Source organism: Salvelinus sp. IW2-2015, linkage group LG18 (assembly GCF_002910315.2).
Source record: "Salvelinus sp. IW2-2015 linkage group LG18, ASM291031v2, whole genome shotgun sequence".
Classification (NCBI taxonomy): domain Eukaryota; kingdom Metazoa; phylum Chordata; class Actinopteri; order Salmoniformes; family Salmonidae; genus Salvelinus; species Salvelinus sp. IW2-2015.
The window spans coordinates 60666476-60691936 of record NC_036858.1 but is presented as its reverse complement, the minus strand read 5'-3'; the positions used below and the strand labels follow the sequence as shown (position 1 = coordinate 60691936).

At 42.5% G+C, this 25461-nt stretch overlaps 1 protein-coding gene across 2 annotated transcripts in view; it reads left to right on the top strand.

The window, feature by feature from the left end:
* The window catches only part of macrod2 (mono-ADP ribosylhydrolase 2), a 1308647-nt gene that overhangs the window by 1017270 nt on the left and 265916 nt on the right, over window positions 1–25461 (top strand). For both annotated transcript variants that reach the window (XM_024007574.2, XM_070448731.1), the window contains exon 7: window positions 17942–17972. In XM_024007574.2, coding sequence (XP_023863342.2) covers window positions 17942–17972 — 31 coding nt within the window. The remainder of the gene's footprint in view (window positions 1–17941; window positions 17973–25461) is intronic.

Genomic DNA, 25461 nt, shown 5'->3' with positions numbered 1-25461 from the left:
CTTAATCCAGAAGCACCAATGTGTCAGAGGAAACACCGTACACCRGGTGACCGTGCCAGCGTGCATTGCGCCCATCCCAGCACAGGAGTTGCTCGTGCGTGATGGGACAGGAACATCCCTGCCGGCCAAACCCTCCCCTAACCTGGACGACTTGTGCACTGCCCCATGGGTCTCCTAGTCGCGAACCAGGATCTCTAGTGGCACAGCTAGTACTGCGATGCAGTGCCTTAGACCACTGCGCCAGTCAGGAGGCCTTCCATTTTTCTCTTAAAGTGTTCAAAGGAACTCAACTGTGGTGTTTGCATAGCTCTACTGTAGAGTAATATGCAATACCTCCAGTGTAAAACATAACACTGGACTCCCTTTGCTTAGCGCTGGCGCTGTTACACTTTCTCAATGCAAGAAATGAACACCTGTAGTTTTACAATAATGTTGTAAAGCCTAATTTGCATATTTCTCACGGTGCCATTTCTTTTTGAGTAAATTGAAGAGTTAACTATCACCCATGCCGGTATTTGCTAGTGACAGACATGGTTGTTGAAGTCTTTCCTTTTAGGCCCCTGGCCTTCACCAAGTCAGTTCCTGGGCTAATGTTATCATTAAAAACTATGACGGTACAGTACATATATCATATTGGCCTAGTTTGATGGCCTAGATTTATCCTAACAAAGTGGCGTTAGGAAACTCCTGGTTTACAGGCCACATCAGGCCTGCAAGTCACATTATGCTGGCTCGCAAAGTGATGTGTAATTCCTTTTGGAATCCAGCCTGAGTTAGTTTGAATTTTTATTCAACCACAACCTGCATTCAGAATGATTTTAAGGGTTAAGAGACTTTAAAAAAAACACTACCTAAACCATGTAAACAGGAGCAACCATTTCTGTAACAGGTGCAATAAATCTAACTAACTGATTGGATTAGTTTAGAAAAATGTATGTTATTTATCTTTGTGTACCATAATATCAATATATCAATAAATGTACATACAAAACACAGATATTAAAAACAATACTAAAAAAACAACCTGCAGTAGAGCATGCTGGGAAATATGATAATGATGGGTGTGGTTTTGAGGGACTTTTTTACTCTCCACAATATAAAACAATAACTGGTTATTAACACCAACACAGGGGGTTATTTTACACCACTGAGTGTTAATTTAAATTTAACTCCTGAATCAACACTTGAAATGTTACACTGAAAAGTCAACACTGGCCCATTTGCTGTGTGTATGGTCAAGAAAGAATGCAGGTTCTTAAAATAAGACATTAGAAACACAAACATGAATTCAATACACTTAGAACACAACAATAGGTACAACTTATGAACAAGATTAGAACACTGGATCAATATTTGTAGAACAATTAGGAACAGTCTAACACGGATGACTTAAAACAAGGTGCCTAGATGCAGCCGCTGGCCCATTTTTTTTCTTAGAAAATGGTCAGGGGGTGGAAAATAATTWWAATAATTTTTACACTGCAAATTGACAACAACATCTCCAATTCAAAATTAAGAATCGGCTTCCTATTTCGAAACAAAGCCTCTTTCACTCACGCCGCCAAACATACCCTCGTAAAACTGACTATCCTACCGATCCTCGACTTCGGCGATGTCATTTACAAAATAGCTTCCAATACTCTACTCAGCAAACTGGATGCAGTCTATCACAGTGCCATCCGTTTTGTCACCAAAGGCCCTTATACCACCCACCACTGCGACCTGTGTGCTCTAGTCGGCTGGCCCTCGCTACATATTCGTCGCCAGACCCACTGACTCCATGTTATCTATAAGTCTATGCTAGGTAAAGCTCCGCCTTATCTCAGCACACTGGTCACGATAACAACACCCACCTGTAGCACACGCTCAAGCAGGTATATCTCACTGGTCATCCCCAAAGCCAACATCTCCTTTGGCCGCCTTTCCTTCCAGTTCTCTGCTGCCAATGACTGGAACGAATTGCAAAAATCGCTGAAGCTGGAGACTTATATTTCCCTCACTAACTTTAAACATCAGCTATCTGAGCAGCTAACCGATCGCTGCAGCTGTACATAGCCCATCCGTAAATAGCCCACCCAATCTACCTACCTCATCCCCATATTGTTTTTATTTACTTTTCTGCTCTTTTGCACACCAGTATTTCTACTTGCACATCACCATCTGCTCATCTATCACTCCAGTGCTAATTTGCTAAATTGTAATCACTTCACTACTATGGCCTATTTATTGCCTTTCCTCCTCACGCCATTTGCACACACTGTATATAGACTTTCTTTTTTTTCTATTGTGTTATTGACTGTACGCTTGTTTATTCCATGTGTAACTCTGTGTTGTTGTTTGTGTCGCACTGCTTTGCTTTATCTTGGCCAGGTCGCAGTTGTAATTGAGAACTTGTTCTCAAATACCCTACCTGGTTAAATAAAGGTGAAATAAAAATTAAAAACTTGTAAAAAGATTTCCTAAATGAAACAAATTTTTGCTGAATTGCCGGTGATTTTACGGTCTATTTTTACCAAAAACTAAAATCCTAACTTTAGAAAGTTTGCGCGAAAAAAATACTTGAGGGCCTGACTTATTAAATATACTATATAATTACAGACAACAAGACATTCTTAGAAATAATTATTATATAAAGAAGAAGACCATGAAACAAAACTCAAATTTGCTGTGTTGATAAATGGATGATCATAATTGTTTGTAAACAGGAAAGTAAAAAAAAAGAGCAGTATCTATCCCCCTTGGATTTTGCTTTAATCAACTGGTTCACATGATACAGTATGTGAATAAACATAAGATTCATAATAATCAATTGCAATTTCATAGCTAACTTTTGAATTATTCATGAGAGTGACTAAATTGGTGAAGCATACATTAGTGGTTTAAAACCATTCCCTTTTGACAGTTTGTTATATACTGTCTGCAACCCAAATGACACCTTCCCTATATAGTGCTATGGGCCCTGGTCAAAAGTGCACTATATAGGGAATAGGGTGGCATTTGGGATGCACCCACAGTGTACTGTATACCGTTGCATAGTTGCACATTTTGGTGGAAGGGAAAGAAGAAGTGCTCTACTTTAAAGCAGTGTTGTATATTATAGTGTGTGTGTGTGTGCGTGTAATAGACCATACACCGACAGAATAATTTCCCTGGTGACCAATTCAAAACCCACAGTTTCTAAGCAAACAACCCAGCCAACACACACACACACACACACACACACACACACACACACACACACACACACACACACACACACACACACACACACACACACACACACACACACACACACACACACACACCAGGAAATAATAACCTGAACTAGAGATCATAAGTCATAAATAGTGTACTTGATGCCATGAAGTTCATTATAGTGGTGGCCTGACTGTGTCAGACTTAATGAAGCAGAATGTTAACCTACATGAAGCGTAGGTTTGCTGCTTGTATTTTCTTGTGTTAGATAAATGGCCTCTGTTCTCGGGTGGGTTATTTCTACAAGCCAGCCGCACAGCCGCGAGAGAACAATAATTGAACTTTGCTCTTCTACTAGTGATATGTCGTCTAAAGGAATAACYTAATAATTTAGCAACGAATGCTATGGAAACCCATCCACCCATCTAAGAGCCCTGTCTCCAAAGATGGCAACAGCCATAGAAATACACTACATGGACAAAGGTAAGTGGACACCTGCTCGTCCAAAATCTCATTCCAAAATCATGGGCATTAATATGGAGTTGGTCCCCCCTTTGCTGCTATAACAGCCTCCACTCGTCTGGGAAGGTTTTCCACTAGATGTTGGAACATACAGTTGAAGTCGGAAGTTTACATACACGAGTCATTAAAACTAGTTTTTCAACAACTCCACAAATTTCTTGTTAACAAACTATTGTTTTGGCAAGTCGGTTAGGACATCTACTTTGTGCATGACACAAGTCATTTTTCCAACAATTGTTTACAGACAGATTATTTCACTTATAATTCACTGTATCACAATTCTAGTGGGTCAGAAGTTTACATATATGTGCCTTTAAACAGCTTGGGAAATTCCAGAAAATGACATTTAGAAGCTTTAGAAGCTTCTAATAGGCTAATTGACATAATTTGAGTCAATTGGAGGTGTACCTGTGGATGTATTTCAAGGCCTACCTTCAAACTCAGCTCCTCTTTGCTTGACATGGGAAAATCTAAAGAAATCAGCCAAGACCTCAGAAAAAATGGTGAACTTCCACAAGTCCGGTTCATCCTTGGGAGCAATTTCCAAAAGCCTGAAGGTAACACGTTCATCTGTACAAACAATGGTACGCAAGTATAAACACCATGGGACCACGCAGTCGTCATACTGCTCAGGAAGGAGAGGCGTTCTGTCTCCTAGAGATGAACGTACCTTGGTGCGAAAAGTGCAAATGAATCAGACAGCTAAAGGACCTTGTGGATGCTGGAGGAAACAGGTACAAAATATCTATAGCCACAGTAAAACGAGTCCTATATCGACATAACCTGAAAGGCCGCTCAGCAAGGAAGAAGCCACTGTTCCAAACCGCCATAAAAAAGCAGAACTACAATATTGGCAACTGCACATGGGGACTAAAGTCGTACCTTTTGGAGAAAATGTTCTCTGGTGCTGATGAAACAAGATAAACTGTCTTGCCTAATGACATTCTTGTTTGGGATAAATGGGCGAGGCTTGCAAGCGAAGCACGAACCCATCCCACGTGAAACACGGGGGTGGTCAGCTATCGATGTTGTGTGGGGGCTTTGCTGCAGGAGGGACTGGTGCACTTCACAAAATAGATGCTCATTGGAGGGAAGTTAAAGCTTGGTTGCAAATGGGTCTTCGAAATGGAAATGACACAAGCTACTTCCAGAAGTTGTGTGGCCAAATGGGCTTAAGGACAAAAGACTCCACGGTATTGGAGTGGCCTCACAAGCCTGACTCAATACATAGAAAATGTGTGGGCAGAACTGAAAAAGCGTGTGCGAGCAAGGAGGCCTACAAACCTGACTCTGTTACACCAGCTCTGTTAGGAGGAATGGGCCAAAAGTCACCCAACTTATTGTGGGAAGCTTGTGGAAGGCTACCCGAAACGTTTGACCCACGTTAAACAATTTAATGTCAATGCTACCAAATACTAATTGAGTGTATGTAAACTTCTGACCCACTGGGAATGTGATAAAATAAATAAAAGCATTCTCTCTACTATTATTCTGATATTTCACATTCTTACAATAAAGTGCTGATCCTAACTGACCTAAAACAGGGAATTTTTACTAGGATACAATTTCAGGAATTGTGAAAACTTAGTTTAAATGTATTTGGCTAAGATGTATGTAAACTTCCGACTTCAACTGTAGCTGGGGGGACTTGCTTCCATTCAGCCACAAGAGTATTGGTGAGGACAGGCGATTTTTACGCTCTACGCGCTTCAGCACTCAGTGGTCCAGTTCTGTGAGCTTGTGTGGCCTACCACTTCGCGGCTGAGCCGTTGTTGCTTCTAGATGTTTCCACTTCACAAGAACAGCACTTACAGCTGACCCGGAAATTTGACAAACTGACTTGTTGGAAAGGTGGAATCTATGACGGTGCCACATTGAAAGTCACTGAGCTCTTCATTAAAGCCATTCTGCTGCCAATGTTTGTCTATGGAGATTGCATGGCTGTGTGCTCGATTTTACACAATTCTCAGCAATGGGTCGGGCTGAAATAGCCAAATCCATTAATAGCCAAATCCATTAATTTATAGTGTACATGATTGAGGCACTATTGTCCTATAAATACCAATAGTGGAAACACAAGGTACAGTAAAGTACTACCATTCAGTGCATGGCTCAGTGAGTTCTCAGTGGGTTCAGTCAAGGAAATCCTTCTGATCTTTACCTCTGATTAATAACAAGCATCTCTGAGATATCCGCCCATCTAAGAGCTCTGTCACTAAAGAGAGCTGCAGCCCTAATAGCTTACAAACCATAGAGATACATCAATGCACCCTAATAGTTACAGCCATAGAGATACATCAAGCAGCCCTATAGTTACAGCCATAGAGATACACAATGCAGCCCTAATAGTTACAGCCATAGAGATACATCAATGCAGCCCTAATAGATTACAGCCATAGAGATACATCAATGCAGCGCCTAATAGTTACAGCCATAGAGAACATCAATGCAGCCCTAATAGCTTACAGCCATAGAGATACATCAATGCAGCCCTAATAGTTACAGTCATAGAGATACATCAATGCAGCCCTAATAGTACAGCCATAGAGATACATCAATGCAGCCCTAATAGCTACAACCATAGAGATACATCAATGCAGCCCTAATATGACAGCCATAGAGATAATCAATGCAGCCCTAATAGCTACAGCCAAGAGATACATCAATGCAGCCCAATAGCTACAGCATAGAAATAATAACACACAATATAATAACACACAATACAATAACACACAATATAATAACACACAATACAATAACATACAATTCAATAACACACAATATAATAACACACAATACAATAACATACAATTCAATAACAACAATAGAATAACACACAATATATAACACACAATATAATAACACAATACAATAAACACACAATACAATAACACACAATACAATACCACACAATACAATAACATACAATACAATAACACACAATACAATAACATACAATACAATAACATAAATACAATAACACACATACAATAACACACAATACAATAACACACAATACAATAACATACATACAATAACACACAATACAATAACATACAATACAATACCAACAACAATACAATAACATACAATAACACACAATACAATACAATAACATACCATGCAATAACATACAATGCAATAACAACAATACAATAACAACAGTACAATAACATACAATACAATAACACACAATACAATAACATACAATAACACACAATACAATACAATAACATAAAATACAATAACACACAATACAATAACATACAATACAATACCACAACATAGAATAGACACACAATACAATAGCACACAATACAATAACACACAATACAAAAACACACAATATAATAACACACAATATAATAACACACAATACATAACACACAATGCAATAACACACGATGCAATTACACACAAATACAATAACACACAATACAATACCACACAATACAATAACATACAATACAATAACACACAATACAATAACATACAATACAAACACACAATAGAATAACACACAATAGAATAAACACACCACTACAATACCACACAATACAATACCATACAATACAATAACACACAATACAATAACCATAACAAACAAAACATACAATCAATAACACACAATACAAAACATACAATACAATAACACACAAATATACAATAACACACAATACAATAAACCAATAACACACCAATACAATAACATACAATACAACAACACAATACAATAAACATAACCAATATACAATAACACCAATACAATAACATACAATAACACACAATACAATAACATACAATACAATAACACCACAATACAATAACACACAATACATAAACACACAATACAATAACTACACAAACACACAATACAAAACACATAACAATTACAATAAACACACAATACAATAACACACAATACAATAACACACAATACAATAACATACAATAACACACAATACAATAACACACAATACAATAACACAAAATACAATATGGGAAATAATAGTGTCATAACTTTGTGACATATCCAGTTTATGAAGCCTTCTTAAGTTGCACTTTGTTTAAAGCAGGACCGATAATAATATATGCCATTTAGAAGAGGATTTTATCAATTGTATGTATGGGTATCCCCAACGGAAATCAAACCCACAACCTGTGGCATTGCTATGCCAACTGAGCCACAAATTACCTCAAGTGCAGCTCTTGTTGAATGTAAACATGGAAAGACCTCAACACTGATGATCAAATCAAATCCAATTTGATTGGTCACGTACACATATTTAGCAGATGTTATTGCGGGTGTAGCTAAATGCTCAGTCTTGGTAGTACAGTACATGATCACAGGGATTGTACTGTATGTACTGAACAGTGAATGTATTGTATGGTGCTTTCTCAATGGCGCACCAAATAACTTGTCCACTTCAAAATCTAACAACAAATGTTCATCTTTTCATGAAGGTTCCTTTTTTGAGAATGGATGGTAACAATGTTTATGTGATTTTAGAAAATAGCAGCTACGCCTCAAGATGTTTACAGGGTATTGATCACCAGTGAGGTTGTTAATACTCAGAGCTGCACTCCAGATTCATATATTTTCTACTATAGTATTTGACTGCGTCCGTTGACTGATTTATGGGTCAAATAAAAGCCTTGTGCAAGACGTGAATCAAGCCTCCAAGCAACTCGTCTTTCTGACATATTTGTATGATGTTTTTATTTCCCCTCCCTTCTGGCAGTAAGCAGGGCTTTGAGCCGGTAAGTAGGAAGTGACTGCATATGTCACAGGTTGCTTCCTAAATAGCAACCGATTCCCTTTCTAGTGCACTACTTTTGACAAGAACCCGCTGGGCTTTGGTCAAAAGTAGTGCACTATATATAGGTAGTAGGGTGCCATTTGTGACACATTCACAGAGGTGTCAGTGTGTGAGTGTAACAGTACTCTTCTTGCGTTGTGTACAATCAATCATCGACACGAACTCCAACTTGTAGCACCAGTCATGGAGATTTATTCTGATAGAATCAGCACAAAATTGCACGTCATACAATGCACGGCTCACCATCCAACTCTGCACTCACGCACTGTACAAAATATACGAACCCCCCCACCAGACACAGTAAGTTGCTAGCTAGTACTGGCGGGAATTCTTTACAACAAAATGCACAACAAATATTCACCAAAAAACGCTGCATCTTATGTGTGATGTTCGAATAACATTTACAAACAAATTGATAGAAATTGTACATTTAAATCATCACTTGGGAATATAAAATCACTTTTGACGTACAGTGCTTTGCAACCAACAACTTACCGCTGGTTTGGTGCTTGTTCACTGGGACGATTCTAACTGAAACATCCTCCCTCGTAAGCAAGCTACGCAAACCAGCCAATAAGATGCCATGTTGAGTAGGTGAAGGCAAGACAAGACTAAAACCAAAAACCCATTGGCTTAACAATAAAGTGGCAAGGGGAATCACCAATATAACCCTGTTACATGAGATCAGGGGCACTTTACAATGTCCCGTAAAAGTGATTACCTAATGCATTCTCTCCTCACTCTTCAACCTGAGAGAGATCAATACTCTTTAATGGATCAGACAGACAACTAACAAAATGAGGTGTAATTCATTATGCTGATACTGTGTCATCACCATTGGTCATGAGCGTGTGTGTGTGTGTGTGTGTGTGTGTGTGTGTGTGGAGTACGTTTCCCTTCCTGCGGATGTGTCAAGGTTTCCGATGATGTTAGCCGAGCTGAAGTTCAACTTCAGAGATTGACACTTCAGTCCTTTTAGCAGGCAGATGATAATAATGATTGAAACTGGGTCCCAAATGGCAGCCTATTAGATATGTAGTGCATTACTTTTGATCAGGGCACTATATAGCATGCCGTTTGGGACGACTTCTGACTCTAGATCTGCATGATCAGTCAGCCCACTTCATACTCTGAAGAATTGAGACCAAGGGCCTGCCGAGTGCTGCTCATCTTGACTGAAGATTAAGATTTTTTTCCACCAGATACTCGATATGATATGATACTCTGTAAAAATATCAAATGGATTCCTGATGGCGGGATGAGTCTTAAGTCCTCTTTTATTAATGTCTCAAAAGTGTAATGCAGAATGAATCCAGAGAAGAGCTGGAAAGTGACGGATTTACTGTGGTTAAACTAGGTTAAGGATCAAGTGGATTCCAGATGAGTGATTGCAGTAGTTACTGATTCTTGATGTTTTTAGACATGGTTTTGTCTGAGATTGTGCCAACACAGACATGTTATCTTGTCTTTAGTCTAAACTGCCATCTCATTATTCAGAGTCSACTCATGTCTAGGTGACGGTTTCTTCATGGCCCTTCGTGCCGGAAACTAAATCAGTCTTTAAAACCAAGACAGTTTGCCTACCAACAACATGCTCAGTGATCTGTTTGTTCTGTAAAGACAACTCCTATGGTCATTGTCATGCCATGACGACAATACAGCACAAACAGATCTGGGACCAGGTCTAAACAGTGGAGAGTGACTAAAAATGCTTGTGCTTTTATTTTCCACGCATCATCATCTGTCTGTTTGTGTCAGACGGAGACTCTCGTCTGGTAAAGGTCAACGGTTTCTGTAAAGATTTCAATCACATCACCCACTAGGCAAAAACTAAGACTGACCAGGTGAATCCAGGTGAAAGCTATGATCCCTTATTGATGTCACCTGTTAAATCAACTTCAATCAGTGTAGATGAAGGGGAGGAGACAGGTTAAAGAAGGATTTTTAAGCCTTGAGACAATTGAGACATGGATTGTGCCATTCAGAGGGTGAATAGGCAATACAAAATATTTAAGTGCCTTTGAACGGTGTATGGTAGTAGGTGCCAGAACTGTCAAGAACTGCAACGCTGCTGGGTTTTTCACACTCAACAGTTTCCCAGTGTATCAAGAGTGGTCCACCACCCAAAGGACATCCAGCAAACTTCACACAACTGTGGAGTCAACATGGACCAGCATCCCTGTGGAACGCTTTCAAAACCTTGTAGAGTCCATGCCCCAACAAATTGCAACTCCTATTTGGAATGTGTTCCTAATGTTTGGTATACCCAGTGTATATACAGCACAAACAGACTTGGGACTAGATAGCTAGATAGACTAGATAACTCATAATCTTTGTTGATCAAAGAAATCTCAGGGAGACTCGTTATTTAACCAGTGAAATTAGTTAAGGATTTATAAAAGGTCATTGTCACACCAAATATCAACAGATCTGGGACCTGACTATAGTATCTTGTGTTTAACATCCAAATATSTCACTCCAAATATGAACAGATCTGGGACCAGGCTGCAGTGTATTCTGTTGAGCATCCAAATCAGGAAGCATGAATCCAATCTCTTCTTTGTTTACATCCATAATGAGAGGCTCTGACATTCTCTTCTCACTGAAATGAAAGTTGTCATTTGAAATCTCATCCCTGCTCTAAGTTTTATGTGTTTGATGTTGTGTCTGTACAACCTTCTTTCTGGCAGACTTTGTTTTTAATGCACCCAGACGCACACATTAGATATTTCGAAACACAATAAGGCGAATCAGCTTAAACACTGCTAAATACATCTGCATGCCGTTCACTGGGTGGGTCAACTTTTATTCTTTGTGTCTGTGCAACCAACACTGGCAGACTTTGATTTTTAATAGGTGTTTCTAACGCTTACTTATTATCTGTCATATTCACAGGGTCAGCTTGACAAACAACACATTCTGTTATTTAGACCAATTTAGCTCTTCACAGTGATTTATTTAGGCCAATTAAGTTCCAACACCGAGTGATTTATTTAGGCCAACTAAGTTCTTACACAGAGTGATTTCAGCACTTACAATGGGTGTTATTCTTTGATGAATTCTTACTACTCTTCTAGAGCTCTATATTCATCTCACTGTGTTCTGTAAATTGTGGTGAAATGGCCCTAATCCATTTGTCATTCTATTATATTACTGTATAGTGGCCACGCCTGTTGATGAATGTAAGAAGTAAAGCACGTATTCAGCTGCTTTTAAAGACAAATGGGAGCTTTTGAAAAAATCTTTTCTCTTTACTGTTATTAATTTATTAAATATGATACTCTTATAAGATGAATGTGGAATGGAGAAGCCATGCAGAAGGCCCTATGGATCATAATGTACTTGGCCACAGAAGTGAAGACAGGGAGGGAGGCGAGGGAGGCGAGGGAGGGAGGGGAGGGAGGGGAGGGGGGAGGGGAGGAGGGAGGGAGGGAGGGAAGGGAGGGAGGGAGGGGGAGGGAGGCAAAGTCTGGAATAGGGAAAAAAAGAGAGAGAGGGAAAGCGCGAGAGAGAGAGAGAGAGAGGGTAAAGAGTACTGAATCTTTTTCAGCTGTAAAGCCATGTTTGAATAATATGTCTACTGTAGAAAGTACTGGATGCTAACTTTGTATAATCTTTTAGAAAAGTAACAGTCATAAATATCAGTTATGCTCCAATCCAATAACGTCCAGCAAGAAAAAAGGAGCTGATCGTGGACTACAGGAACGGAAGGCCAAGCACGCCCCATCCACATCGACGGGGCTGTAGTGGAGCAGGTTGAGAGCTTCAAGTTCCTTGGTGTCTACATCCACAGTCGTGAAGAGGCATGACACAACGCCTCTTCCCCTCAGAGGCTGAAAAGATTCGGCATGGGCCCTCAATCTCAAAAAGTTATGCAGCTGCACCCTTGAGAGCATCTTGTCTGGCTGCATCAAAGACTCCACCCACCTAAGTCATAGTTTCTGCACCGCACGGCAAAGCCGTACGACAACCAAGTCTGGAACCAACAGGACCTGAACAGCTTCTACCCCAAGCCATAAGATTGCTAAATAGTTAATTATATGTTAACCATTAGTAACCCAGCCTCTCTGCAATGACCTTTTTTGCACTAACTGTTTTGACTCATCACATATGCTGCTGTTGCTACTGTTTTTATCTATCCCATTGCACATCGACTCTGTCCTGGTAACCTTCATGTATATCGCCAAGTTATCGTTACTACATTGTGTATTTATTCCTCCTGTTATATTTTCCCTATTTCTCTATTGGGAAGGGCCCAATAAGTACGGCATTTCACTGTTAGTCATGATCCTGTTGTTTTAGAGAGAGAGAGAGACAGGAAAGCGTCGGAGAGAGAGAGAGACAGATACAGAGAGACAGAGAGCCAGAAGGGAGAGAGAGAGCGAGAGAAGACAGAAAGAGAGAGACAGAGATCCAGAGAGAGAGAGACAGAGAGAAGAAAGAGAGAGAGAGAGCAGAGAGCCAGAGAGACAGAGACAGAAAGAGAGAGACAGAGAGGCAGAGAGAGAGAGAGAGAGAAGACAGAGAGAGAGAGACAGAGAGAGAGAGAGAGAGACCAGAGAGAGAAGAGATTGGTGTCCTGACTTTGGGTAGCTATGTGAGTGCTGATAATATTTGATACTGAATAGCATAAGTCCCCGCCCAATGTGTACCTCACAAGTCCTTATGTGGTAACGTTCCAGTCCTTTGTGGTAATCGTCGTCTTGTGGTAACGTCCCTGTTTTGGTAACGTCCTGTCCATGTGTAAGTCCAGTCCTTGTTGGTAACGTCCTGTCCTTGTGGTAACGTCTTATGGTAAGTCCTGTTGTAGGTGGTACGTCGTTCTCTTGTGGTAACGTTCCGGTCCTTGTGGTAAGTCAGTTCTTGTGGTAACGTCAGTCCTTGTGGTAAGGTCCATTCCTTGTGGTAACGTCTGTCTTGGTGGTAATAGGTCCAGTCCTTGTGGTAAGTCAGTCTTGTGTAACGATCTGTCGCTGTGTGAACGTCCAGTCCTTGTGGTAGTCCTGTCTGTGTGGTAACCGTCCAGTCCTTGTGGTAACGTCCAGTCCTTGTGGTAACGTCATGTCCTTGTGGTAACGTCCAGCTTGTAGGTAACGTCCTTGTGGTAACGTCCTGTCCTTGTGGTAACGTCAGTTCCTTGTGATAACTCCAGTCTCGTGGTAAGTCCAGTCTTGTGGTAACGTCAATTTTGTGGGTACGTCCTCGTGGTAATGTCCAGTCTTGTGGTAAGTCTGTCTTGTGGTAACGTCCTGTCTTGTGGTATTAACGTCCAGTCCTTGTGGTATTCGTCCTGTCTTGTGGTAACGTTCAGTTCCTTGTAGTAACATCCTGGAACATTCAATGAGTGGAAACTCAATCTGATATCAGGTGGAATATATAGGTAGACAGACAGACAGACATACAGGCGTGTGTGTGTGTGTGTTGTGTGTGTGTGTGTGTGTGTGTGTGTTGTGTGTGTGTGTGTGGTGTGTGTGTGTGTGTGTGTGTGTGTGTGTGTGTGTGTGTGGTGTTGGTGTGTGTGTTGTGTGGGTGTGTGTGTGTGTGTGGTGTGTGTGTTGTGTGTGTGAGAGAGGAGAGAGAGAGAGCTCTGGCTCCCGGGACAGATCAATCTGATTCATTTTTTCATTATGATATTCATGAGTATAATTACTATGCAGAGAGATGTACCTTTGGATCCACCATAGTGCTGATCTACTGTTCCCCTTAGGACAAGTCCCCGCTAGCTAGTCTGTGTGTGTATGTGGTTGTGTGTGTGACCACATCCGCTGTCTCGCCGAAATATGGCTTCAATTTAATCACACAACATTAATTAGTGCAATATTGTGACAGCCCTTTTTGAATATGTCAATGTCTGGTATGCTTTATAAGTAGATGTGTGTGGGTGAAAACTTGCATGGGTGTGTGTGCATAAAGTTGTCTATTGCTTTTCAGTAGCTCTGAAACTAACTTTCTGCAAAGTAACTAAACATACTTTCTTTGGCCCGCGAACCCATTTTGATATCAAAAGTTTTTCACAACACCAGCATGTAAAAGTTATGTAATCAATAGCCAATGTTAACTTTTTAAATTTGGGCTATGACATTCTACTTCAAATCAGTCTGGCAGTATTTGTGACAGTAGTTCAATCTGAAGCCAGTATGGTGATTGAAGAGATTGAAATGCATCAGAAAGGTATTGGGAAGTTCAGAAGAACATCAGGCAATCATTTTTTATGAGCTTCTGTGTAGACAATGATTTTCTTTTTTTTATGGGGTGGATCAGCTTTAATACTGCAGATAGATTGTTGTTTCCATCAATGTAATTCTGCATCATTTCCAATTCCCCATATATTTTATGGTAAATATATATAGACATGTTTTTTTTGTAAATATATATAGACATATGTTTTTTTTGTAAATATATATAGACATATGTTTTTTTTGTAAATATATATAGACATGTTTTTTAAATATATTTTCCTTCATTATTTTCCCTCATTATTTTCCCCTTGATGATGTTCTTTACCCCCCTGTGTGATTTAACGCCACTCTGTTCTAATGGCTTGTGGCTTGTGGGCATAGTAGAGGGAAACAGTACATACACTATATCTAAACTCAGCAAAAAAAGAAATGTCCTCTCACTGTCAACTGCGTTTATTTTCAGCAAACTTAACTTGTAAATATTTGTATGAACATAACAAGATTCAACAACTGAGACATAAACTGAACAAGTTCCACAGACATGTGACGAACAGAAATTGAATAATGTGTCCCTGAACAAAGGGATGGTCAAAATCAAAAGTAACAGTCATTATCTGGTGTGGCCACCAGCTGCATTAAGTACTGCAGTGAATCTTCTCCTCAAGGACTGCACAAGATTGGCCAGTTCTTGCTGGCCAATGAGATGTTACCACACTCTTCCACCAAGGCACTTGCAAGTTTGCCTGCAATGACAACAAGCTCAGTCCGATGATGCTGTGACACACTGCCCCAGACCATGACGGACCCTCCACCTCCAAATCGATCCCAATCCAGAGTACAGGCCTCGCTGTAACGCTCATTCCTTCGACGATAAACGCGAATCCGACCATCACCCCATGTGAGACAAAACCACGACTCGTCAGTGAAGAGCACTTTTTGCCAGTCCTGTCTGGTCCAGTGGCGGGGGGTTTGTGCCATAGGTAACGTTGTTGCCGGTGATGTCTTGTGAGGACCTGCCTTACAACAGGCCTACAAGCCCTCAGTCCAGCTTCTCTCAGCCTATTGCGGACAGTCTGAGCACTGATGGAGGGATTGTGCGTTCCTGGTGTAACTCGGGCAGTTGTTGTTGCCATTCTGTACCTTTCCCGCAGGTGTGATGTTCGGATGTACCGATCCTGTGCAGGTGTTGTTACACGTGGTCTGCCACTGTGAGGACGATCAGCTGTCCATCCTGTCTTCCTGTAGCACTGTCTTAGGCGTCTCACAGTACGGACATTGCAATTTATTGCTCTAGCCACATCTGCAGTCCTCATGGCTCCTTGCAGCATGCCTAAGGCACGTTCACGCAGATGAGCAGGGACCCTGGGCATCTTTCTTTTGGTGTTTTTCAGAGTCAGTAGAAAGGCATCTTTAGTGTCCTAAGTTTTCATAACTGTGACCTTAATTGCCTACCGTCTGTAAGCTGTTAGTGTCTTAACGACCGTTCCACTGGTGCATGTTCGTTAATTGTTTATGGTTCATTGAACAAGCATGGGAAACAGTGTTTAAACCCTTTACAATGAAGATCTGTGAAGTTATTTGGATTGTTATGATTTTTTTTTGAAAGACAGGGTCCTGAAAAGGGGGCGTTTCTTTTTTTGCTGAGTTTATATGTGTATGTGGACACCCCTTTGAATTAGTGGATTCGGCTATTTCATGCACAGCTGTGGCTGACAGGTGTATAAAATCGAGCACACAGCCATGCAATCGCCGCCATTGGTCTCTGGAGTAGTGGAAACGCATTCTCTGGAGTGATGAATCACGCTTCACCATCTGGCAGTCTGACGGACAAATCTGGGTTTGGTAGATGCCAGGAGAGCACTACCTGCCCAAATGCATTTAAGGAGGAATGCTGGTCTGGGGCTGTTTTTCATGTTTCAGGCTATGCCCCTTAATTCCAGTGAAGGGAAGTCTTAATACTACAGCATACAATAACATTCTAGACTATTCTGTGCTTCCAACTTTATGGCAACAGTTTGGGGAAGGCCCTTTCCTGTTTCAGCATGACAATTCCCCCGTGCACAAAGCGAGGTCCCTACAGAAATGGTTTGTCTAGATTGGTGTGGAAGAACTTGACTGGCCTGCACAGATCCCTAACCTCAACCCCATCGTACAACTTTGGGATGAATTGGAACACCGACTGCGAGCCAGGCCTAATTGCCCAATATCAGTGCCCGATCTCACTAATGCTCTTGTGGCTGAATGGAAGCATGTCCCCGCAGCAATGTTTGAACAGCTAGTGGAAAGCCTTCCCAGAAGAGTGGACACTGTTATAACAGCAAAGGGGGGGACAAACTCCATATTAATGTCCATGATTTTGGAATGAGATGTTCGACGAGCAGATGTCCACATACTTTTGGTCATGTAGTGTATGTTCGTATACCTGAGAGTCTTATCTTTCAATGATGGGGTCATCATATTTTGCAGCTTAAACCATTCAAAAGATAGTGACATATCTGTTGGAAGAAAACAGAAACGGCTTTGTTTATTCCAACCGCATCTAGCAACTACCGGAGGTTACTGACAGAACCCCGGCTTTAAAAATCAAACGCACATTTTCTCTCGCAACCTCATTTTCAAATCAGACGACCACACATGGGGTCGCGCCGCTTAGTTTGGGAAACCCTATTAAAGTATACTGTAACTTCTATTCTGCAAGATAATGATCCTGGAACATTAGGAGTGTATTATATAGAGGAGTGCCATGCAGTATTATTGGAATCACTACATGCCTGTGGTGGATTTCATCAGAACTAGTTTTTTATAAATCACATGTAAGGTATGTTAGTGTCTGCTTCCAAAATGGTACCCTATTCCTTATATGGAGTTCTACTTCTTATCAGAGCCCATAGGGCTCTGGTCTAAAGTAGTGCACTATATAAAGGGAATATGGTGCCATTTGGGATACAGATTCAGTATGTTATGTTAGTGCTGTATTTAGGAGGAAATGAAAAGGAGCACAGAGTGGAACGGTTTCAAAGGCCACCAATTGAGAGCAATATTAAAGACAGTCAGTGAATAATAGAAACGGACACGTTTTATTTTACTACCTGCTGGCTTAGCTTTCTCTATCCCCATGCTAGAGAGATGGAAAATTACCAATACTTTTGCGTACTTGGCATTTTACAATGTACATTTTATAATGTGAACATGCACTGACCGTCATCTCTCTCTTTCTTTCCACAGGCCTTCCCATGTATATCCACAGGAATCTACGGTAAGGCTGTTCTTGTTATTGTCTATCTGTGTGTTACTGTATATCTTGGATGTGTATTTATGTGTTGTACATTTTCACTCGAACCTACTATTTCCTATCATTCTTATTATCCATTCAAAACAACCCCTATGGGAATGGCCGTATCCTCTTTGTATGACGTTTCATTCCACATAATTGCTGGTGACTGTGTGTCTCTGCAGTCTTCTGCCAATGACGGTCTGTCACACCACACCACTTCAACTCCTAGCGGAGGAGGTTTGTGAGAGAGAGGGATGGAAGGGTACAGAAGGAAGTTTGTGAGAGAGAAGGGTGGGGGGGTAGAGGAGGAGGTTTGTGAGAGAGAGGGATGGGGGGTAGAGGAGGAGGCTTTGTAGAGAGAGAGGGGGTAGAGGAGGAGTGTTGAAGGGATGGGTGGTAGAGGAGGGAGGTATTGTTGAGAGAGAGGCTAGGGGAGGTTTGTGAGAGAGAGAGGGGTAGGAGGTGTGGGGAGGGTAGAGAGAGGAGAGAGGATGGGTGGTAGAGGAGGAGGTTTGTGAGAGAGAGGTAGAGGAGAGGTTTGTGAGGGAGAAGAGGTAGAGGAGGAGGTGAGGAGGGTTGTGAGAGAGGGATGGGGTAGAGGAGGAGGTTTGTGAGAGAGAGGGTAGAGGAGGAGGTGTGAGGAGAGGGATGGGAGTAGAGTGAGGGTTTGTGAGAGAGAGAGGGTATGGGGGGTAGAGGAGGTTTGTGAGAGAGAGAGGGGTAGAGGAAGGAGGTTTTGTGAAAGAGGGGGTAGAGGAGGAGGTTTGTGAGAGAGGGGGTAGAGGAGAAGGTTTGTGAGAGAGAGGGAGAGAGGAGGCTTCAGAGGCAGTACAGTATTTATTTATTTATTTTACCTTATTTTACCAGGTAAGTTGACTGAGAACACGTTCTCATTTGCAGCAACGACCTGGGAATAGTTACAGGGAAGACGAGCATGAATGAGCCAATTGTAAACTGGGGATTATTAGGTGACCGTGATGGTTGAGGGCCAGATTGGGAATTTAGCCAGGACACCGGGGTTAACACCCCTACTCTTACGATAAGTGCCATGGGATCTTTTAATGACCTCAGAGAGTCAGGACACCRGTTTAACGTCCCATCCGAAAGACGGCACCCTACACAGAGCAGTGTCCCCAATCACTGCCCTGGGGCATTGGGATCTTTGTTTAGACCAGAGGAAAGAGTGCCTCCTACTGGCCCTCCAACACCACTTCCAGCAGCACCTGGTCTCCCATCCAGGGACTGACCAGGGCCAACCCTGCTTAGCTTCAGAAGCAAGCCAGCAGTGGTATGCAGGGTGGTATGCTGTATGATGATGTAATGTAATCCTTCCCCCAGTACTAATCTCTTTCTATTTTTATTGTATTTATTTAACCTTTATTTAACTAGGCAAGTCAGTTAAGAACAAATTCTTATTTACAATGACGGCCTACACCGGCCAAACCCGGACGACACTGAGCTAATTGTGCACCGCCCTATGGGACTCCCAATCACGGCCGGTCGTGATACAGCCTGGATTTGAACCAGGGTGTCTGTAGTGACGCCTCTAGTACTGAGATGCAGTGCCTTAGACTGCTGCTCCAATCAGTTCTACTAACTGATCAGATGTTGGCACGTTTACTGATGGATCTAGGCTTACTGTATTTGTTTACATTTGAGAGTATTATTAAGGTCAAGTCCTCTTTGTACGTTTTCTCATGAAAGGTGCAAAGGACTCTTTCTTTTCTTCCTCTAACTCTTCCTCTCACTTGGTCCCCTCACATACACACTGAGACACACTGAGACACGCATTGTAATGGAGTGTCTGTGTGTGACCCATTTACAGCGAAACAAATCCACAGCCCCCACAAAGTGACAGAGAGGAACGAGGGACCGAGTTGTCCAGGGCCTTAGCGGCTGCTGCCTCAGTGGTGGTGGAGAGGAAAAACAGGTTTGTCAGGACAGCTAAGGCTAATTGACACCCTCCCTCTCCTCCCTCACGCCCCCTTATTCCAGCAGGCTCCGTCACCGCTGACAGATGATTGGGAGAGCACGGGGTAGGGCGTCGCCAGGGGTGCACAGGGGCTACCTCTACGTCTACCTCAGACGACCATGCAGGAAGGAAGAAAAATGACTCCCGGCTCCGTGCTGACAGTCCAATCCCTCAGTCCGGCCCATTAGCCCCAGCAGAGATTCTGCAGCGGTCGGGCAGTGCACTGGTTAGCGTGTCGGCGTGCGGGTGAGGGAGGGAGAAAGGGACGGACGTACCACCCATAAACAAACTGGCACCCACCGTAGGGTTGTGAGGTCGCGAGGCATGATAGAGGTTATTAAGTGTTGGTCCTGTTCTCCCATCAATCATGGGCGGCTCCCGCCACACGACCAACCTGTGGTTCAAACGGATTATTCCTTCTGAGGAGCAGACACCTCTCAATGTCTTCACAACACCGACATAATCAAGAAATTCCTCACCTGAGGTGAAGGATTTCAACCTGCAGTATGTACAGTACAGTCTGGTATGAGAGACCTTGTAGAGGCCTAATTTCAGCTGGCACTGAGAGAGAGAGAACGCTTTAGAACAGCCTTGTAATGGGCTGCAGTATTGGAGGGTTTATGAGAGGCTTGAGATTATCAATCTTGGCACGGAGCGGAAGGAAGGTATACGTCCCAAATGGCACCCTATTCCCTTTATAGTGCACTACTTTTTTACCAGGGCCCTATATAAAGGGAATAGAGTCCCATTTGGGATACAACATCCAAGGTCTAGCTAGCACCATGTCAAGCCATAGATGGGAGCATTAGGTCTCACATTTACCTGACAGATTGAGCCATACCCTGGCATTCAGAACCCTATCAGACCAATCAGCCTTCTAAACACCAAAACACCTGCTTCCAAAACACCTGCTTCTACACCTCTTCTGAACACACCCCTACCTGTTAGACCTGGGTTCAAATAGTATTCAGAATCATGTCAAATACTTTATCTGGGCTTGATTGAGTTTGCATGGCGCAATGAAACCAATAGAATAGTCTTAAATGTGCAAACCCCACCCACTTGGCATTCGAAGGAAGCTAAGCAAACATTCAATGAATTGAAAACATTTTGATAATATTTGAAAGCGTATGTACCTTTGACACCCTATTGCCTATATAGTGCACTTCTTTTGACCTGAGACCTATGGGGAATAGCGAACGAGGTCTGGTAGTCCATGTTTATTCATCCCTCCTCGTCCGTCTTTGAAGGATTTATGTTGACAAAGGGGTTTTACAGTGACTGGTGGTTGTCTGAGATATGTGGCTATGTGTAATCCCCAGAGGTTCTATTTGCCTCCCAAATGGCACCCTATTCCCTACATAGTGCACTACTTTTGACCGGAGTCCACTAGGGTCACAGCCACATATCACAGACAACCACCAAAAGTAGTGCTCTATGTAGGGAATAGGGTGCCATTTGGGCCGCAGCCTAAGTCTGTATAGCCACACCATAATCCACCCAGGCTCTGTGGGTGTGATGTCCAGTGTGTCCAGACAGACACCTTGAGCCCAGTGTGGTCTCCAGCTCAGAGAGTCAGAGAGGGTCAGAGAGGGTTAGAGAGGGTCAGAGAGGGTCAGAGAGGGTTAGAGAGGGTCAGAGAGGGTCAGAGAGGGTTAGAGAGGGTCAGAGAGGGTCAGAGAGAGTCAGAGAGGGTCAGAGAGGGTCAGAGAGGGTTAGAGAGGGTCAGAGAGGGTTAGAGAGGGTTAGAGAGGGTCAGAGAGGGTCAGAGAGGGTCAGAGAGGGTTAGAGAGGGTCAGAGAGGGTTAGAGAGGGTCAGAGTAGCTAACAGTTTTCACCCAGCCGACGAACGCTGAGCTTTCTCAGCGTTCATGCACGCACACACAAACACAATCCTTCTAACTCCCTCCATCTCCGGTCAGGATTAGCACACACCAACAGACACACACACATACACTCCTCCCTCTTAACCCCTCCATATCTGGTCAAGATCCTCCCCTCAAATAATGCCTACTGCTCCTCCTTTCTGCAACTCTCCTTTAAATCATGGGGCTAAGCTTGGGGAGGGAGCTTGGCTGGGGAGTGTTAAAGGTACACTGGGAGGATGTGCTGTATCAGTGGGTAACAGAGAACTAGGGCCCACTCCCTATTCCCTATACTGTATACAGATGTAAGATCTTAATTTGAGCCAGTTTGCTACATCAGGAAAATAATGCTTCAGCAACAGGAAAGAGTGGTGGACAGTTTTCAAGAGTGTCACCGTGGTGGACTCCGAAAGAGGTACCGGTTTAGATTATAGGCACAACTGTCCCAGGGTCGTGGTTAGGGACAGAAATTACCCGGGGTCCTGGTTAGGGACAGAAATGACCCGGGTTCCTGGTTAGAGGACAGAAATGACCCAGGGTCCTGGTTAGAGACAGAAATGACCCAGGGTCCTGGTTAAAGGACAGAAATGACCCGGGGTCCTGGTTAAAGGACAGAAATGACCCGGGATCCTGGTTAGAGGACAGAAATGACCAACTTACCCGGGGTCCTGGTTAGAAGACAGAAATGACCAACTGACCCGGGGTCCTGTTGTAGAAGACAGAAATGACCAACTGACCCGGGGACCTGGTTAGAGGACAGAATGACAACTGACCCGGGTCCTGGTTAGAGGACAGAAATGACCAACTTACCCGGGGTCCTGGTTAGAAGACAGAAATGACCAACTGACCCGGGGACCTGGTTAGAAGACAGAAATGACCAACTGACCCGGGGTCCTGGTTAGGGGACAGAAATGACCAACTGACCCGGGGTCCTGGTTAGAGGACAGAAATGACCAGTAGGAGACAGAAATCCACACTTTATTACCACACACAAACAGACACACACACACACACACACACACACCACACACACACAACAACACACACACACACACACACACACACACACAACACACACACACACACACACACACACACACACACACACAACACACACACACACACACACACACACACACACACAGCAAACAGGAAGAGGAAGAGGAAGAGGAATAGAATTGGTGAAAGTGAATAGTGGTTTTCTGTAGTGGACAGAAGAAATAGGACATATATACGTATACCAAACAGGAGCTGGTCTATTAGGAATTGATCTAACTAACAACTTTGTGTGTTTGTCAAGCTGACCCTGTGAATATGACAGATAATAAGTAAGCGTTAGAAACACCTATTAAAATCAAAGTCTGCCAGTGTTGGTTGCACAGACACAAAGAATAAAAGTTGACCCACCCGTGAACGGCATGCAGATGTATTTAGCAGTGTTTAAGCTGATTCGCCTTATTGTGTTTCGAAATATCTAATGTGTGCGTCTGGGTGCATTAAAAACAAAGTCTGCCAGAAAGAAGGTTGTACAGACACAACATCAAAACACATAAAACTTAGAGGCAGGGATGAGATTTCAAATGACAACTTTCATTTCAGTGAGAAGAGAATGTCAGAGCCTCTCATTATGGATGTAAACAAAGAAGAGATTGGATTCATGCTTCCTGATTTGGATGCTCAACAGAATACACTGCAGCCTGGTCCCAGATCTGTTCATATTTGGAGACATATTTGGATGTTAAACACAAGATACTATAGTCAGGTCCCAGATCTGTTGATATTTGGTGTGACAATGACCTTTTATAAATCCTTAACTAATTTCACTGGTTAAATACGAGTCTCCCTGAGCTTTCTTTGATCAACACAGATTTATGAGTTATCTAGTCTATCTAGCTATCTAGTCCCAAGTCTGTTTGTGCTGATATACACTGGGTATGTGTAACGTAGTGCTATTCGCCTCCTCCTCGGGACGAGAGAGGCGAGAAGGATCGCGACCAATATGCAGAGTGGTTGTTTCCCATTGGTAATTGTAATAACACGAAAAACAAATATGCGATACAAAATAGACAAAATCGAAACTACGTGAACAGTCCCGTGTGGCGAAGAACACTAACAAGGAGACAAACACCAACATAGAAAACAACACATAGACAACGCCACGCGCAACTCACGCGCGCTGAGACCATACTAAATAAATACAAGAACAAAGGGGAAAACAGGTCAGGGAACGTGTACAGTATGCAAACATTAGGAACACATTCCTAATAGTGGATTTGCACACCCCACCCTTCGCCCTCAAAACCAGCCTCAATTCGTCAGGTGCATGGACTCTACAGAGGGTTTCGACGAGGCGTTCAACACGGGATGCTGGTCCATGTGACTCCAAGTGGCTGTCCCACAGTGTGTCGAAGCTTGGCTGGATTGTCTCTTTGGGCGTTCCAAGGTCATAAAGCTGGGTTCCAAGTCATATAGCTTGGTCAGGTTCTAGCTTTGGGTGTCCAAAGGGTTCTATTAGCTTTGGGGTGGTCCAAAGGGTTCTATATAGCTTTGGGTGTCCAAAGGGTTCTATATAGCTTTGGGTGTCCAAAGGGTTCTATATAGCTTTGGGTGTCCAAAGGGTTCTATATAGCTTTGGGTGTCCAAAGGACACAAGAGTAAAGGCTGGAGACAGTTTGTCGCAGTGACATCATGAACATTCGGCCGACATCTAACTTGTCATGACAGAAGCCAATATACCCATCAGTTAAAAATGAATGTATTAAATGTCAACCTATCCTGCCAGGCAACTAAAAGCACCTTTCTAAACAATATATGAGTTAGTTGCTATCTAGTTAGCTAGATCTCTGGCTAGCCAGTTTCAAATAATGACCAGAGTATAGCTGACAAAGTCTTAACTTTATCTCCTTTTAATTATTTTATCCGGAAAATAAACCCACAGCAACATCATTATTTACAAGCGTACAGAAAATAGCTTACGGTTATGAGTGTGACAAAATAAAAGTAGGTCATTCTATCTGAGAAATGTTTAACTCTACACTCGTAACAGATGGATTTGTTCTTGTTGCTGTAATAGCTCAGTAACCACGTCAACGGACGTTGTGACAGTCGCAGAGACATGAGCTTTTTTTATGCCTGTGCAACAAGGAAATCTACAGTTGCAGCGATGGTCTACAGACAGAGTATAAATTAAATGTTCTATTGACCAGCGACACTTGTCGCATTCTAATTGTCTACAGACATGTGTTCTGTTTCATTGTGTTCTTGAACGTAGCCCTGTTTCTTTGTGTTCTTGAACGTAGCCCTGTTTCTTTGTGTTCTTGAACGTAGCCCTGTTTCTTTGTGTTCTTGAACGTAGCGCTGTTTCTTTGTGTTCTTGAACGTAGCTCTGTTTCTTTGTGTTCTTGAACGTAGCCCTGTTTCTTTGTGTTCTAGAACGTTAGCCCATGTTTTTCTTTGTGTTTTGAACGTAGCTCTGTTTTCTTTGTGTCTTGAACGTAGCCTGGTTTCTTTGTGTTCTGGAACGTAGCCGGTTTCTTTGGTGTTTCTTGAACGTAGCTCTGTGGTTTTTGTGTTCTGACCGTAGCCCTGTTTCTTTGTTGTTCTGGAACGTAGCCCTGTTTCTTGTGTTCTTGAA